General features: G+C 34.6%; 1 protein-coding gene across 1 annotated transcript; it reads left to right on the top strand.

The window, feature by feature from the left end:
* The first annotated feature begins 14444 nt into the window (after positions 1 to 14444).
* LOC116177359 lies at positions 14445 to 18729 on the top strand. The gene is made up of 9 exons (XM_031496325.1): positions 14445 to 14770; positions 14828 to 15007; positions 15208 to 15477; positions 15525 to 15802; positions 15854 to 15911; positions 15956 to 16989; positions 17035 to 17397; positions 17441 to 17710; positions 17765 to 18729. The coding sequence occupies exons 1-9, from the start codon at positions 14539 to 14541 to the stop codon at positions 17963 to 17965; spliced, it is 2886 nt and encodes a 961-aa protein (XP_031352185.1). The 5' UTR covers positions 14445 to 14538; the 3' UTR covers positions 17966 to 18729.
* Positions 18730 to 19142: the final 413 nt, after the last annotated feature.

Raw genomic sequence — 19142 nt, forward strand, 5'->3', positions numbered from 1 at the left:
GAGAAACGGCTAACAAAGATTCAAAAGATGAATTTTGCGTATTACTGTTTCCAAAAAATAATAAGTACTTAAACTGAAAACTTCGCACCCCGAAATAGCTAACGATACGAACTCGTTCATTTATTTTATAACATTTTAAAGACAAAAATACGAAAGCAAAACAAAATTATTTAGAGTTTGCTCTGCCTTAAATAAAAAATCTTCGAGTTTAATTTATAGATTCATAAAAAAAAGATTAGGAAGGAAGGTAGGTATTCGAAATACGTTTCAGAACTTGTATCGTATAAGTGCCGTTCTTAAGACTACTCATGAAAAAATGTCTTTAACAAGGTGTGTATTCATAATACCTCGGGATACAGAACCAGTACGAGCATGTACGCTCAAGTTGAAAATTTCAAAATGTCCCTGATAAAACTTTAAAAAATGCCTCCGGGCGATTTAATCACATACAAAATTTAAAAGCTTTAAACCTTTTGAAGGAATTTACAGACAACAACATCTAACGCTACCTAATTTTTATATAAATTAGAACATGATCCACGCAAAAATAAAACAATTGGAACTGACCAAATAGAAACCATTTTCAGTTCATTTGATAGCATATACAATCACAAGTATTAGATGATAGTAAAGCGCAATTCAATGAATGTAATGGTTTTGAAGACTGATACTTCGAAATCATTGCGTATGTTGAGAATTTATTAACTCATAAAGATCATCATCATCATGTAAGTGATGTCCAAGCTCATATATAGATTCCAATTAAAAAAATTACATTATCAACAATTTTATTTAGAGGAAAAAACATTAAGATAATACATATAGGTAAATTTTTTGCGATATTGTACTTTCGATAACTTAATTAATAAAAAAACAATTACAAAGGAATAGTCAATATTTAACATTCTGCTTACAAGTTGAAAGTAAAAAAAAGTGGTTGTTGTAATTCAAGTTTGTTACGGTAATTATGCTATTTTTAGTAATTGCTTGCTGTTATTTAATTTGTAGATAGTAGGGTAGTGTCAATATAAAGAAAAGAGCATACTTGTCTGTCTATGTAAATTGGTTTTTATCATAATATACGGTTATAATTGAAGACCTAGTACGCCTATTGAATTTATCTGTAAGTGTAAAAAATTTGGAAAAATTAAACGAAAAATACAATTTAAATATTGAAGAGTTGGCAATGTGTTATAGTGCCATAAATCAATGGAGTGTGTCCTTTTTGGAAAACTTTGTCTTCAAAAGTCAATCTTTTTGGTGTAGCATAGATACAATGCTAGAACGTGCCGTCGTTCCCGTACCAAATGACACGTTGTACAATTTGCTAAAAAAATGCTGCGGAGACCTTCTGAATGGATTAATTTACCAATCGATATCCAAACGGAATTGTCGTGGAAAAAGAAGAAGCTAGATGATCTCGGTAGAGACCTACTACATCTTGAAAAAGAAACGGACGCAGAGTTAGTTAGACGAGTGAGAGACATAAATAGTTATTTAATTTCCAGTCAAGAACTTGTAGATATTCTAATAGGTAGTTTAAATAAAGTTAAGGATGATATAGATATTGAGTTGTTTAATAATAGTTATTTTGTAGATGTTAGTTTTAATTACTTAATTACTTATACGAAAGGATTTGTATAAATACTGTTAGTATGTTTGATTGTTATAGACAGTATTATAGTAGATATAAGGACTTAATTTACAATTGGTCATTTACATATAATAAACAGATTTAACGAGGGGTATAAACAATTTTTTCTTGTTCAAGTTTAATTTTATGTCGATAAAAAAAAAGGTTAATTAAAATCTCTCTGTCTTTACTTTGAATTTTCTGATTGTCTCGATTTACAAAACATCCAAAAACTCGTAACAAAAATTTGCAAGTTCTGAGGAAATGGTACAGGATCATTACCCACTACTTGGCTGCAAGAAAAAAACTATGAAAATTAAACAAGTTAATTAAATAAAATGTAACTCGATTTTTTTTTACAAGCTCTATCTTGAAACATATAACACACACGTGCTATCTTCCATTAATACATATAAAAGTTCCATATCAGAAAAAAGCAATCGCTTTTAAAATTGAATAATAATTTGAACTTAGCGAAAATTAACATTTTGTACCTCATCTCCTCATTTTTATATAATTCAAACTACTCTACTTTTTCTGAAAAAAGACCATCACATAACTTCTAATCAAAACTTTTGTGTTTTAATTTTATTCCATCAACATGTTCAATTTCTTTGATAATTCGCAAAAAGTTGAAAAAAAAATTACAACTACAAAACGATTTTCGCGCGTATCGTACAAAACTTTGGTAAGTAGATAAACTTGACACCCAGTTTTTCACAAACATTCAAGACTACTACGTTTCGGTTTACAATCAGAATATAGCCCCAGGCATATAGCCCCGAGCAAAATATCCGATTAATATGCTTGTAGGACGTGGCTGAAGTGTATCTTGAAGAGAAGCCTATTATGTACTCGTTTTATTACAATACTCGTTTGCAATTCCCCGTTTGACATTGTCTTCTTATTGTACCTTTGTAGCAAAGTACCTAATTAGTAATTAGCATTACATGAATTGTATTTTTTTTTATTCATTGAAGTGAACACTTTCATTTTTCAAAATTTTGTTTAAGTGTGATTCTTTCGGTATAAACTACTCATCATTTACAACGAAATGCTCTTAAGAGTAAATCGATAGGAAATACAACTTTGCCCACCGCGCCTGAACGTGGAGTACATAAAAGGACCTATTTAATTTTATAGTACCTAATAATACCTTCTACATTTTATGATTGAGTGTCAAAATTGTCGTGAGGAAAAGTAACATCATTACATCAATTACATCATTTTACACTTAGTTCAATTATTTGTGCATGGTTTAGCTTTTTAGCTTAGCAGCAAAAATAATTCAGATTACTTATGCCGAGTTACTTGGATTTTCTGATCGTTTCGCTTTGCAAATGGAATATCGCCCCGGGCAGAATATCATCCATCATCTTCAAAAAGATGCTCGTTTATCTGAAACAGCCTGTTCATGTGTGTTGTTTAATGAGGTCAATACAAAAGGCCCGTATGCATAGGTTAGGGTGGAATGGGCGCGCCCATTCCAACCTAACCTATGCATACGGGCCTTTTGTATTGACCTCACTAAACAACACACATGAACAGGCTGTTTCAGATCAACGAGCATCTTTTTGAAGATGATGGATGATATTCTGCCCGGGGCGATATTCCATTTGCAAAGCGAAACGATCAGAAAATCCAAGTAACTCGACATAAGTAATCTGAATTATTTTTGCTGCTAAGCTAAAAAGCTAAACCATGCACAAATAATTGAACTAAGTGTAAAATGATGTAATTGATGTAATGATGTTACTTTCCTCACGACAATTTTGACACTCAATCATAAAATGTAGAAGGTGTTACTACTATACAATCAAATAGGTCCTTTCATGTACTCCACGTTCAGGCGCGGTGAGCAAAGTTGTATTTACTATCGATGTAGTCTTAAGAGCATTTCGTTGTAAATGATGAGTAGTTTATACCGAAAGAATCACACTTAAACAAAATTTTGAAAAATGAAAGTGTTCACTTCAATGAATAAAAAAAAATACAATTCATGTAATGCTAATTACTAATTAGGTACTTTGCTACAAAGGTACAATAAGAAGACAATGTCAAACGGGGAATTGCAAACGAGTATTGTAATAAAACGAGTACATAATAGGCTTCTCTTCAAGATACACTTCAGCCACGTCCTACAAGCATATTAATCGGATATTTTGCTCGGGGCTATATGCCTGGGGCGATATTCTGATTGTAAACCGAAACGTAGTAGTCTTGAATGTTTGTGAAAAACTGGGTGTCAAGTTTATCTACTTACCAAAGTTTTTGTACGATACGCGCGAAAATCGTTTTGTAGTTGTAATTTTTTTTCAACTTTTTGCCAATATTCAAAGAAATTGAACATGTTGATGGAATAAAATTAAAACACAAAAATTTTGATTAGAAGTTATGTGATGGTCTTTTTTCAGAAAAAGTAGAGTAGGTTGAATTATATAAAAATGAGGAGATGAGGTACAAAATGTTAATTTTCGCTAAGTTCAAATTATTATTCAATTTTAAAAGCGATTGCTTTTTTCTGATATGGAACTTTTATATGTATTAATGGAAGATAGCACGTGTGTGTTATATGTTTCAAGATAGAGCTTGTAAAAAAAAATCGAGTTACATTTTATTTAATTAACTTGTTTAATTTTCATAGTTTTTTTCTTGCAGCCAAGTAGTGGGTAATGATCCTGTACCATTTCCTCAGAACTTGCAAATTTTTGTTACGAGTTTTTGGATGTTTTGTAAATCGAGACAATCAGAAAATTCAAAGTAAAGACAGAGAGATTTTAATTAACCTTTTTTTTTATCGACATAAAATTAAACTTGAACAAGAAAAAATTGTTTATACCCCTCGTTAAATCTGTTTATTATATGTAAATGACCAATTGTAAATTAAGTCCTTATATCTACTATAATACTGTCTATAACAATCAAACATACTAACAGTATTTATACAAATCCTTTCCTAAAAGTTTAAGTAATTAAAACTAACATCTACAAAATAACTATTATTAAACAACTCAATATCTATATCATCCTTAACTTTATTTAAACTACCTATTAGAATATCTACAAGTTCTTGACTGGAAATTAAATAACTATTTATGTCTCTCACTCGTCTAACTAACTCTGCGTCCGTTTCTTTTTCAAGATGTAGTAGGTCTCTACCGAGATCATCTAGCTTCTTCTTTTTCCACGACAATTCCGTTTGGATATCGATTGGTAAATTAATCCATTCAGAAGGTCTCCGCAGCATTTTTTTTAGCAAATTGTACAACGTGTCATTTGGTACGGGAACGACGGCACGTTCTAGCATTGTATCTATGCTACACCAAAAAGATTGACTTTTGAAGACAAAGTTTTCCAAAAAGGACAGACTCAATTGATTTATGGCACTATAACACATTGACAACTCTTCAATATTTAAATTGTATTTTTCGTTTAATTTTTCCAAATTTTTTACACTTACAGATAAATTCAATACGCGTACTAGGTCTTCCATTAAAACCGTATATAATGAATAATGATAAAAAACCAATTTACATAGACAGACAAAGTATGCTCTTTTTTTATATTGACACTACTCTACTACCTACAAATTAAATAACAGCAAGCAATTAGGTGCATAATTACCGTAACAAACTTGAATCACAACAACCACTTTTTTTGCTTTCAACTTGTACGTAGAATGTTAAATATTGACTATTCCTTTGTAATTGTTTTTTTATTAAGTTATCGAAAGTACAATATCGCAAAAAAAATGTATATGTATTATCTTCATGTTTTTTCCTCTAAATAAAATTGTTGATAATGTAATTTTTTTAATTGGAATCTATATGAGCTTGGACATCACTTATATGATGATGATGATCTTTATGAGTTAATAAATTCTCAACATACGCAATGATTTCGAAGTATCAGTCTTCAAAACCATTACATTCATTGAATTGCGTTTTACTATCATCTAATACTTGTGATTGTATATGCTATCAAATGAACTGAAAATGGTTTCTATTTGGTCAGTTCCATTTGTTTTATTTTTGCGTTGATCATGTTCTAATTTATATAAAAATTAGGTAGCGTTAGTTGTTGTTGTCTGTAAATTCCTTTAAAAGTTTTAAAGCTTTTAAATTTTGTATGTGATTAAATCGCCCGGAGGCATTTTTTAAAGTTTTATCAGGGACATTTTGAAATTTTCAACTTGAGCGTACATGCTCGGACTGTTTCTGTATTCCGAGGCATTATGAGTACACACCTTGTTAAAGACATTTTTTCATGAGTAGTAGTCTTACTTAAGAACGACACTTATACGTTACAAGTTCTGAAACGTATTTCGAATATGAATCTATAAAATTAAACTCGAAGATTTTTATTTAAGGCAGGGCAAACCTTAAATAATTTTGTTGTGCTTTCGTATTTTTGTCTTTAAAATGTTATATAATAAATGAACGAGTTCGTATCGTTAGCTATTTCGGGGTTCGAAGTTTTCAGTTAAGTACCTATTATTTCTTGAAAACAGTAATACGCAAAATTCATCTTTTTGAATCTTTGCTAGACGTTTCTCATTTTATTCAATTTGAACTATTCGCCTTTTCTGAAAAATCCAAAATCATATAATTTCCAATCAAAACCTTTGTATTTTATCAGAGGTTTTACAGCTGTGTATTGTGTTGAACTTTTCTTTCAATCAACTTGTTCAATCATTAGTGTATTACAAGTTCTAAAAATTGATACAGAAGAGGCCATCATCCAATTTCTAATTAATTAAAAATCTTGCCATCTGGATATACGAAATTTCTTAAGTACAAATTCGTTGGGGAAAATATGAAAATCGTATAGGTACCTATAATGAAAACTAGGCTTAACAGAAGCAACGTGCCTTGCATTATTTTTCAGATATCTCAAAAAAAATGATTCTCTTCTCTCTAAGTTTCATTAATTATATTACTAATTCTTTTTTCTAAGTCGGTCGGTACTGATATACGAAATTGAAATTATACTGCTACCTAAGATATAAAGACTTTGTAAATTGAAAAGTGTTAGATTCAATGGCACAACAAGACACTCGACTTATTTTGCAGCATTGCACTTAGATAATTATAAATTAAATCATTAGAGGTTCTTCCTTTTGTATAAAGAACTTAGTTTCTTTTCTCATATAAGAGTGTCCTATGTAGGTATATTCCTATATAACTCTTTCAATTTTTCGCTATAACCGAAATTCTACAGCATCGCCACGGTGACGAACAACAACAATAACATTAAGCTGGTTTTTGGGCAATTTTGAATAAGTAAAATTTATATGTGTTGATTATCATCGATATTTGACATTTGTTAACGTAAGATAGCCTTTATGTAAAATGTATAACCGTTTATCCTTTGTTCTGTTTCTATCTCAAAAATTGACTTTTGTAACAACAATTTGTCATAAGTTGAAAATGTTAGAGCAGCATTTCAATGTCGATCAGTGATTGCACGAAAATTTAAATAATTTATTTGCACTCGTTAAATATTAATGAAAACGCTTCAATTATAGAAGATGCTGTTTTCTGTTATATGTCGCAAACAAGAAATAGCCTTAAACTATAAGTGCAAAATACACAATATGTGGGCTGTTAAAAAGAACTAAACTTCCTTTAACGTTTTTAAATTTTGTAGGTACTTATGTGTTTAAATAGTCAGTATAAAACAATAAAATCGAGTCATGCTTTTTTACCTTTCATTTAAAAATTTTATTGAATATTATCAAGACTAATTAGTACCAGAATCTTGAAACCATTTATTAACACTGTAAGAACATAATAATGATATAATGATGAGACCGAGATGCTTCATGTTCGTGTTCTTTACTGATTAATGTCAGATTTTGTAAGATTGCACTTCAATAATCAATAAAATCTTTTTTCTGATAAACAGTTGACATTTGGGATACCTATGGAATTTTGCCTCGACGACAATCTATTAGTAGGGAAAAAAAATTCTAATTTTGTGGCGTGTTTTAACGTGTACTTATTGTACCAAACTATAGTTACTAAACCGTTTGACTTCCTATAACACCATCGACACGGAAAAACTGATTAAAAGTTCCACCAAACTTTTTTTTTTTTGCTTATACTAAGTAATAACAAAATAAAGCAAGAGTGTAGTGGCTGGCGTTCTCGCACATTATTAAACCAGGGACAGCCGTTTTTTCTTTTCGTATTTTTGCCTTAGCATTATGTTAAAAATTCCTAAATCCTTAATCTCAACTCATAATCAAAACTAACCAAATTAATCTCACAATCTCATAGCCCGTAAATTTATATTATAACTTTTAGCTCCAAAGAATTTCCTGAATCACACGCTTGATTACAGAAAACAACACTTCTTCACTAGCATTATGACGCTGACTAAAAGTAGAATTTCTAATAGTATGTACAGCTTAATTTGTTTTTCCAATGCACCAAGGCAAATACCTTCTTAATTGCATTTTTTTCAATTCCTTTCTAATTTCGCTTAGTATGGCGACAATAGTTGAGAAATTCACATCGAACGTATTCGTATTATTGCCATTAGATTTATACAGCTTCTTAGTAGTGACCTCAGTGCAACACCCTGTGTGTGTGTGTGTATATCTTAAATGGATATGGTAAGTAAGTATTTATTCTTAAACGCTTGTTTTTTTTTGGTTGCTTTGCTTTGCTATACCTACACCTTCCATTTAGTTAATTTGAAATACTCACTTGATTTGTTATTTTTTCTTAAAGGCATCTTAGATTTTGCAAAATTACATCTCACTCTCATTCTATTTTTGAAAGCACTTTACAATTTTTCGTGATTCTATTTGCAACGCATGTCGAAAAAATTAAATTCATTGCAACAACCTTTTTTCTTTTCATTTTTGGGTTTTCACGTACAAAAGCAGAATCACCCTAAAATTTCCATCAGGTTATCTATTACTAGTACTTATATATCGCCTGTGAATGTTTGTGCATTTTTTTTTTCGAAAAATAATAAGGAGCTTCAACAACAACTCCTCTTTGGTCAATTTGAAATGCGTAACTTGTAATGTTAGTATCTTACGTTTGGAATATTTTTTTTATCTCTGTCTCACTTACACTCAGATAACGTGTTTAATTGTAATTTTTCATTAAAAAAAGAGTTCAAACAATTCCGCGCGATACATACTATAGTTCAATCTTAATTTACATTTACAAATTGCACACATCTAACAATACTGAATTTTTATCAATGCATCTATTATCATTGGAATTACACATTCGCAATCTACACTTTATGTAACAGTCACATACAAATAACAACACAAATTAGGTCTTCCTTTCATAATTACACAAAGTTTTCCTATTACACGCATGCCGCAGGTATCAAAAAAAAATACCAATACAAACAAAACCCCTCGTTAGTTACGTCGCAAGTTTTCCTATTACACAAACACGTCATTTAGGACATTCAAAAAACTACTTTCACAACCTCAGTCATACAAAACCCAAATCAATTAGCCTTTTACCATTACGCACATAGCCTCAAGCATCTAAAGAGAAATACAAACAAAAAACAACCATTAATCGTGACAAAGTCATCATCATACTTTCAAAAACACAACAATTAGGCCTTCCTTTCATAATTACACAGACTTTTCCTATTACACGCATGCCGCAGGTATCCAAAAAATACCAATACAAACAAAGCCCCTCGTTAGTTACGTCGCAAGTTTTCCTATTACACACAAAACACGTCATTTAGGACATTCAAAAAACTACATTCACATCCTCGGGCATTCAAAAACCAAATCAATTAGGCTTTCACCATTACGCACATAGCCTCAGGCATCCAAAACAAACACAAACAAAAACAAGGCCACGGAAAAATACCCACCCACGAGCCGTGACTAAACCGGGGGGGGTAAAAGGTGTCCCACCGGGGGGGGATAAAGTGTCGGTATTCTACTTCCGTGATTGTAATTTTTTAATTGGCCAACTTTCAAGGTCAATTTCTTTTTGGTACTAGGACAAAAAGTATCCACTTTTTGTACAGTTGCCATGGTGAAAGCGATTAATCCGCAAAACGTCCATTTTACGTACCGAACACTGTCACAAAATAGTGTCTTATTCAGGTGGTTGGAGAAAAAAACATTTTTTTAAACAAAAGCAAACATACAAAAATCCTATGACGAGGATCAGCGTTGGACGAAGGTTTAACGGGACACGGCGTTTAATGTATGCCTTTATGGTATTATTTGGTAGGAATTACGAGTTCCTCGTTTTAGCGTCGAATTTTAAACGAGACTGTTATGCTTTCTCCCAATCGTCCGATCGCTCGCCGGTCGCAGGCTTCATGTGCATGGATTTTAAAAGAGAACGGGTGGACCGATTGTGCGATTAAATTTTGCAGATGGATTGTTTGTAGTTCGGAATTCGTGAATTGACAATGTAGGCCAAAAAATAACGAAGACCCTTTTGACATCTCTGTTAGTTATGAACCGAATTGCATGAAATTTTGTATGTAGACACCTCGAATAAAAGTAAAAAGAATACTGAACCAAAAAATGTGTTTTGACTTTTTTTATTGGTTAAAATTATATAAAATTTTGTGTGTAGGCACCTCGAATAAAAGTAAAAGTATAATGCCATTGGATGCATGAATCTATCACTAATGCAAGTATACTCAGGACACGAAGTCGCGAAATATCAAGTTTAGTTCTCAAAAGGACTGATTTTTTTGTTAAAATTTAGGCAAATGGACACAAAAATCATAGAAACTAAGATTTTTGACGGAACTTTTAAATCTGTCTTCTAGTTAAAAAATAGAGTGTAGTAAACTAAAAAAGGGTGATTCTTACCAGTTAATTCCTGGATAGCTGTAAACAATGTTCACTTTGTTTTATACTCGGTTTTATACCTATCTATCTAATAAATTAAAGGAATTTAGAGTGGTGTCACGTCTGAATCTCACTAACAATGAGATAAAAAGAAAAAACTTCAAATTTCTTTATTGTGATGTTACACGAAAAGTTTCTCAATTTTCCAGGAACTAAATTTCTGAAAAATCCTATTTTTAGTGGAGTACCTATCTATAAGTAGATATTCGAAAACCAAATGCATTTCAGATTACCTGCTGGAAAAATGGGCGGTGGTAAACGCTGCAGCGTAGCGAGCTGTAAAAGTCAAGATGAGAAAAACGGAGATTTATCTTTTTTTTCGTTTCCCAAAGACTCACAAAGACAATCAGAATGGATCAACAAATGTAACAGGACAGACATTTTCAATCCACAATTTGCACGTATTTGCAGTTTACATTTCCTACCAATCCATTTCGAAAGAAATTTAAAAGCCGAGCTCCTTAATCTTCCGTGCAGAAAAAAATTAAAGCCAGACGGTAAGCTATAGTGTGCCGAATTGTTCAAAATTATCTTATAACTTTATTTTATAGCGATACCGACGCAGCTGTTGAAAACCAATGACAGTCCATTGGAAATTACTTCTAGGGAAGAAAAGGTACCAGCAAAACGAAGAAAATTAGGAAAATTATGAGTTAGAGTAGATAAATGTAAATGTTTGTTTATTATATTTAATTTAAAATAAGTAGGTATAAATCTTTCCATTCCATAAGAAAACCATACCTACTGATTTTATTGGTATCTAAGCGTATAACAATGTCCTACCTTCCAAAACATTCTCTAAACTTTTCCACTGTAGCCTCCCCATTAGTGTTATTCATTATAAATACCGCAGGTCACTTTGAGCGACTATCGATTATAAGTAGCGTCTTGGTAGGTTAGACTGGCGCGTTGTGCGCAACATTCGGGAGGTGGGCCTCCAGGGCACCGGTGTGAAAATATTGTTCTGTTGCTTGAACTCCAGAGGAACCCCGCAACCGATTCATAAAACGGTGGATTGCTTTTTCTTTAAGAATGGGTACCGCCATCATCGCGGCAACGCGATATAGAACCAGAGTTGCCTGGGACTGGGACTCTGTCTTCGCCACCATCGTCGTCTATGTGTAGCGAACATTCCAGAAATTTCGATAGACATCGAGGCGCCATGAAAGATTATTAATCGGTGATAAATAATGATGGCGGATGTGGCGTAATCATTCCGAGAGATATGACGTATTTGTTTGAGAACATTCTAGAAGAACTCGAAAGTTTTCGGAAGCGTTCGGATATTTCGAGAAAGAGGGGGCGTTTGCTATATAAGCAGATCGACTGTTAACGGGACCTAAATTTGTTTGACAGGATGGCTCTGCATGTAATTTTTTCCCAAATGTTACCAACTGCAAGTATAACGCGAGTCAAAATAACAGTGCTGGATTGGAGGACCTCTAAGATCATCATACCTGTTTAGCACCTAAACGTGTTCGATTTGTTTCAATTGCGAGTTTTAGATAATACTCGTATCAATCTTTGAGAGCGAAAAGTCATCAGGGACTAGATCCACGTCTCGTGGTTTAACGCTTGGATGAAAAATAACTGGATGGCTAGCAAAGTCGTGTGCGTTTTGTGAAACGAAATTTGACACACGTCAATGTTCCGAGATTTAATTTTAAGTGTTTATGTAAATTTGTGTGCGTTAGTTGTGCTACTTTTACATAATTAATTAAAAATGAGACGGTGACGTTGTTTCGTAAAAAAATGTGATGCAGTTTATAACCTTCAAAACAAGGAGGTTGTAATGTTCCTAGGGGTCTATCAAGCCGACACTGAAAACGTTGACTTACCCTATACTTACCGTTGGCAACTCTGGCAAGAACTACTAGCAGAGCCACCTACTTTTCAAGTCGAAACGATGGACGTTCCGCGGCACTGTTGAGTTTGGATGGCAGTCGGCTCGATATGGGTGGCACGAATGAACTCCTACGTTGTGTAATCGGTTCTTTATGTGTTGGGACGTGAGACATAATCGGTAAGGGAATTAAATAAAAGACAGAACTTTTGTGCATAAGAAATGACAAGAACAAATAAATATATTACGCACACACAAGACCATGCCAGGGAAACCTTCTACGGGACTAAAACCCCGGCATAGGCCACACAAATACATGAAATAAATCACCTACAGCAATAAAGGCAAGAGAAAATACACATAAATAAAACATCTCAAATTATATGATAAAAATCAGATAATCAAATCATAGGCAATTAAACAAGTTCATAAAAACAAAATACATAAGACATCATAGATGCAGTGGAAAACATGATAAATCAATTCAAAAACACATCAAAATACCTGTACGATCAATTGAGATAACACAACTCGTAAAATAATAAATTGCATGTACATAGGAAACATCAAAATGGTGTGGCTCGACTCCAACCTTCATTAACATAATTTAATTTAACACGAAAAGTACATGTGAGAATGCAAATAGCAAGTGTTCATGTGAAAATCGATTATCGCTCAAGCAGAACATATTTTAAATAGAGGAAATGTTAATGAGAGGGCCCCCACTCGTATTGCTAAGATGTTAAGAACTACAATCCGCACGAGACGAGTAGGCAACAGATACAGCGAAAGATCGAACTGCATTAGGTACCTACTTACTCCACGGAGACAGAATGACCCACTCGCACACACAAACATCGAAACATCAAATAAAAGAGCCCCGTATAGCTAACGCACAAGAACTGCAGCGCCACGAATCAGAAAGTAACAGATACAGCGAACAATCAAACGTATTAAGTACTTACTTAACGGAATAGTTACGCATCGATCGGACAGAGCAACATCGCACTGGTAATCAACTCTCGTGAATAGCAGAAATAAATACTTAATTAAACAAAATAATGACATAATCATCTGTACAGTATAACACACACGATTCATCTAACGGTACTCAAAACCAAGGCATGGAGTACGCCATGATTCAGATTATCGTAGTTTATGCAAAATCAGCAAAATGTAAATAGTATCAAATTGTGGCAAGAAATTCAATGATTAAATCGCTAGTATGTACAAGGAAGGAATAAAATGGTTACTACCTGTAAATACACCTTCAAAACAACAACACCAAAATAATCAAGAAATAAAAAAAAAAAACGGGAAAGCGTATGCCTTCCGTCGACCTCGTCGCCATCTTCTTCATTCTCCCCTAGCTTCGTTACCAAAATCCCCTAGTATTCGGCATCTGCGCAAAACGGTCGTTGGTTATATACAGAGCATATTATATTTTTGTTTCAGATGTAAACGTGTGTTGCCTAACCATCAGGGTGGATTATCACACGTTAAAACAGAAACGTTTTTCGCGTAAGTAAAAGGCTAATTCGGTTCCTTCAATTTTCCCAAATACATCAAATGAAAATAGTTTCTCCGACCAAGAACAAGTTGAAGAAATTACATTAGATGAAAATGTAAACAGATGTAAACACTTTCGCTGGTCATCAAAATATGAATCTTAATCGTTGTGTAACACCCTCACCGTCATGTTATACACGTTATCCTGGAGATTGCGTAGACGCTGCAATAAACATGTATATTTTTTAAATAAAAGCTTATTCCACGATCTATTGGTATCATTATCCAAAAATTACATCTACTTCAAATTTATTTATTATATAAATTAATTCATCAGGTATAAAGTTAAACAGTTATCGTATTAATATTTTGTGTGGATATACTTGCCCTTGCAAATTTCAAATTTAGCGCCTCAGATTTAGTTCCATGTTTAGTCATACCCAGTGATGGTGCTGCAGATGTTGGCTTCAAGTTTTATATTAGCTATTACCCGACGCTATCAGTTCAGGTTTTAATGGTTGAAGATTTAACGTCGATTTTAGTGCTCTTTTTGGTAAGGTTTTCCACCCAACCCCTATATACTCGGTACTTAAAAACAAAATACGTACTAAATATTTGTCATGTCATAATTTGAAAGCTGACGCCAAAAATTTCTTGTAAGGATTTGTGTGCAATTTTGAAACAATGTGCAAAAATCAAAAGGCAACTCTAAATGCTGGCAATGAAGGTGCTTCTCGAACGAGGGGCGATTTGCCCGAGCAATGCCAGGAAACGAAAATAAGTGAAACTCCCGCGACAAATTCTATTGTTAACGCGAAATCAAACATCTCTAACGAACGCCGATTCAAGTCTAAAAGTATTTCCCAGAATCAAATTGAAGAAACTGTCGCGAAAAATCCAAAACGTTTAAAGGGTGGTATGGCAAAAATGTACTTGTTGTAAACCAGAACGAGTTACGTTTTTTCTCTACTAGGATATGCCGAAGATCGTACTGTCCAGCAAGCTGAGGTAGTTAAGTACTTTTCAGGCGGACCACCTGTTTATAGCTTTGCGGATGAGATATGGCGGAAAGGTCTGGAGAAAAAGCAGGAAAAATATCGAGAAAATCTCAGGACGTTGCAAATTGAAAATAAGAAGTTTATGAAAAGGCAAGGTAGGTGATACGTTCTAGAGCACTGTCTTTTTCTTTGACTTCATTTAAAAGCCTCTTGATGACAACAAGGTAGAATCAAGATTAGATCCAGATCGAATTGTTTCGTAAGGTTATGTTGGTTCATCTTTTTCTATATTTTTTGGTATAATTCTCCACATGGAGATAGTTTGTATCGTAGTGCAACAGCGTTTTGTTTCAAGTTGCCGCGGGTCACAATGAACTTATGGCATTGGTGGGCCCCGATTGGTTCCAAGAACTTTCCCCAAACCAACTAAAAGCGGCAGATAACTTAAAAAATTGTATTCTCAAAGATAAAAGGTACAAATGCATTACCTACACCAAGGATAATATTGGAGAGCTTGGCCTGGTACTTCGACCAAATCAACGGCATATAAAGAAAGCATTAAATAACTGCTGCGAATGTCCAGTGGAATTTTTATTAATTTTGTACCAACTAATGAACCAGAAACGTAAGTTGGCTTCCGATTAGTCCAACTTACTCTGTGATAAATTTCAGGTACCGAATACTCTATCAACGATCGTCTGCTTTTGTCTGCGGTTGCGCATTTAACAATGAGAGAGACGCTTAAGGAGTTACACATTCGCATACCGTCGCCTCCACGCTCGCCAAGAAAACCAAACCCAGTGCTCGAGCAACCACCAAAACCTCGCTATAAATCTCCATATTTGGCAACCTTCGATTTTGTTCCATGTCCTAGAAAGTACACAGGAGTGTACAAAAATAAACACGTACAACACCCGGAGAGCCCATATTTTGCTTATATCACCGAATTGGTACCTTTTTAATCTCAAAATGTTTTAAGTAGGTAACATGCATAATTTTAGAAGCAAGAGAGAGCATTTGAAAATGACGAGAAAAGGAAGACGTATATCCAGAGAAAACGTATGTTACGATTGCGCGATGTGCGATTTCATATTGTGTTGCAGAATCCGGCATAACAGTGGACCAACAAAAGGAAATATTGGCGGAATTAAAGTCCGCCCAGAAGATATACGAATCGTTGGTAGATTTCGAACCCGTCCCGTACCTACTAAAACCATCTATTTACATTCCTTGCGATCATGTAGCGAAGCTTCCGGAAGAGTTGGCGATGGGACACGAAGAAACCGAGCTAGAGCAAAAGGATTTGTCAATTCCAATCGCGTTCGAAGACCCCCCATGTGATGAATTATGTGGGATGGAGGAGCAACAGATAGAACCTGAAAAGATTACGAGTGAGGTTTTGATCGTTCCAGACGAATCAATTGAGCAGCCGAAGAGCGTGCCGGAAGGTGAAATGTTGGTGGTTGCAAGGGTACCCTCACTTGGTTGCACTTGCAAAGAAGACGTGGAAGAAAGCATTAAGACTAACCTATGCCATTGCGCACAGTGCACTGCCCGCAGGCAGGAATTGTCTACTGGAACTTGTAAGTGTATGGCGGTGTATGAAACGAAATTGCAAATTTATGAAAAATTGAAGCAAAGGTTTGATGCCCAACAAGGTTTGATATCGATGCCAAAGCCATATGTGGTAGGCGGTATTACTTACACCTACGATGGGCAGCCAGTGTATATGTTGTCAGGGGTTGCTCCAGAGCTAGAATGCTGTTGTGCAGCAATTCAACGAGATCAACTTCTGGAAGAGCAAAGACGCGCAAATATGCCTACCATTCCTTTAGGAAAGCAAAAATATGTCATATCCGGAGTACAATCAACAGACAAAGGGAACGTCTTTGTAGTATCAAGCGCTGTTCCCACAGAAGATTGCACATGCATGAAGCTTTTCAAAGCATACCAAGAACGACACGTTCAATGTTTGGAAGTCTACCAAAAGTACTTAGAGAAGATGCGGATAGACGTTCACGAGTATATGTTGGAAATGACAAATGATCCCAGGTTTCAAGAAGAAATTACAAATGATCCCAGGGCTCAAGAAGAACTTACAAATGATCCCAGGTTTCAAGAAGCTGAACTACCCGCGGTAATGCTAGCCACTTGTCCAGTCGAATTATGTAATTGATTTTAGATAGAGGAACAAGTTGAGGAATCCAAACCTGAAGACCAAACGACGATGCAAATGTGCTCGACTGTAAGATCAACCATTGTAAATGGGGGCGAAGATGTTCAACTCGCAATCGAAAGTGGTGCTGCAAACGTGCCTAAATGCGAGTGCGGAGGTGAAGATCCGTGCAGTAATTCAATCATTTACCTGACGGGGGATGCTATACAAGCTACATGCATCTGCACTAAGCCGCCACCGGTTTGCGACGAGGCCTGTGGAAAAATTGAGGACGAACCAGAAAGCGATTCCGAAATGTCAGATTTATATAGGTTTATCATTTTAAACAAAATGCCGTCGAATTACGACGATCAGATGAACATCCTAAAGGTGACAGCCCAACTAAACATCATTAGCTCAAAGTTAAATTTAGACAGCACTTCGTATAATGGCGGACGATGGGTTTCCCCTAGCAAAATTGCCCGACAGTTGGAGTTTGCCGATCTTCAGGTTGTGGATGGACATGCGGTGTCGCAGATATTGGACACAAGAGGACCGTTTAACTTTTTATGAGGAAAGTATGCGCCATTGGAACCACTTGATTTACTGCGATAGAAGCATTACGGCAGGAGCTAGATTGGACATGTCTACACAAAAAGCAAGGCAGTACACTTGGGCGCACGCTTATAGTGTCCGGAAAATTGTACGTTGCGATGCCGTAAGTTTTTGGTATGCTTATTTTTGCAATGATTTGTAGGCCGCTACCAAGGAGAATATTTACTATCGTCAAGTGAAACAGGTGGCAATCAACGAAGCTCGGGAGTTTTTTCCTTCTACTTTTTCGTACGAGTTGCCCACCCCTAATTTTCGAGATTGTTTTTTTGCTTATGCTCCTGCTAAAGAAGACGATTGCACTTATTTTAGGCCTTGGTTTTCTCATGAATTTAAAAAGAAATAATCAAAATGTTTGGTTAATAATTAATTAATAATTACTGTGTATCTGATTCGTTTTCACGTTACTATTGGATCTAAGACGTCCAACGATGGTCACAACGTTCACCAATCTGGATTTGGTCATAAGGTTTACTACTTTAGGTGACCTTTAGGTGAATAGCGTTCGATACGATCTCGCATGAGGTATTGCTGGCTATACTACATTATATTGGGGCTTCGCAATCTGGGATTTCACTAATTAATAGTTATCTGAATAATCGTCAGCAATCAGTATTTTGCAATGGTCAGGCATCAAAGTACTTAAATATCAAAAGAGGGGTCCCTCAGGGATCCATATTAGGGCCTTTACTGTATTTAATTTACACACATGCTATCCCTTCTGTTCTAAAAGATTGCCAATATCACCTATATGCTGACGATACTCAGATATATTTTTCGTTTTTTCCAAGAGACATAGTGAAGGCGTGTGAAACTGTAAATAGTGACCTACAAAACATTTTTGAAACATCTACAAACCATTGCCTCAACATAAACATGAGAAAATCAGTTGTTATGTTATTTGCAAATTCTAGTGATTTGGAGATTTTGTCTGCTCAAACGAATATATATGTAGGTGGTCATAAACTAGTAATTCAAAGATCTGCTAAGAATCTCGGTGTAATCATAGATAGTGAACTGCGATTCACTCAGCAAATATCAAAAAACATCCAACGGGGTTATGCTGCTTTAAAAGCTATTTATATTAATCGCGATATTTTAAATATAAAGACTAAAGTGGTACTGTGCGAATCTTTGGTCCTGTCGAGCTTAGATTATTGTGATGTTGTGTATGGTCCGTCATTAAAAAGCATAGAAATAAAAAAATTCAAATCTTGCAAAATGCTTGTTTAAGATTAATTTTTGGAATCAGGAAATACAGTCACATTTCGCATACGTTGGAAACGGTGAAATGGTTAAGCATGAATGATCGCAGGATATTCCATGCTGCTTGTTTGTATCACAAAATTATAAAAGATGCTTGTCCAGCATACTTATATAAAAAAATAACTTTCAGGACAGATGTACATCATCTGAATTTACGTTACAGAGGAATATTAACTTCTCCGTCGCACAAACATGAATTTTTCAAGAGATCCTTTAGTTACCAAATTGCACATCTGTATAACAAGATACCATCTGAT

This window comes from Photinus pyralis, unplaced genomic scaffold (genome assembly GCF_008802855.1).
Source record: "Photinus pyralis isolate 1611_PpyrPB1 unplaced genomic scaffold, Ppyr1.3 Ppyr1.4_LG7, whole genome shotgun sequence".
Taxonomy (NCBI): domain Eukaryota; kingdom Metazoa; phylum Arthropoda; class Insecta; order Coleoptera; family Lampyridae; genus Photinus; species Photinus pyralis.

Excerpts from the sequence above, each read along its gene's own strand:
- LOC116177359 (XM_031496325.1), top strand. The coding sequence starts at position 14,539 with ATGTGCAAAAATCAAAAGGCAACTCTAAATGCTGGCAATGAAGGTGCT. Across the intron at positions 15,478-15,524 it reads CCAACTAATGAACCAGAAAC|GTACCGAATACTCTATCAAC; the intron begins GTAAGTTGGCTT and ends GATAAATTTCAG. Across the intron at positions 16,990-17,034 it reads AAGAAGCTGAACTACCCGCG|ATAGAGGAACAAGTTGAGGA; the intron begins GTAATGCTAGCC and ends AATTGATTTTAG.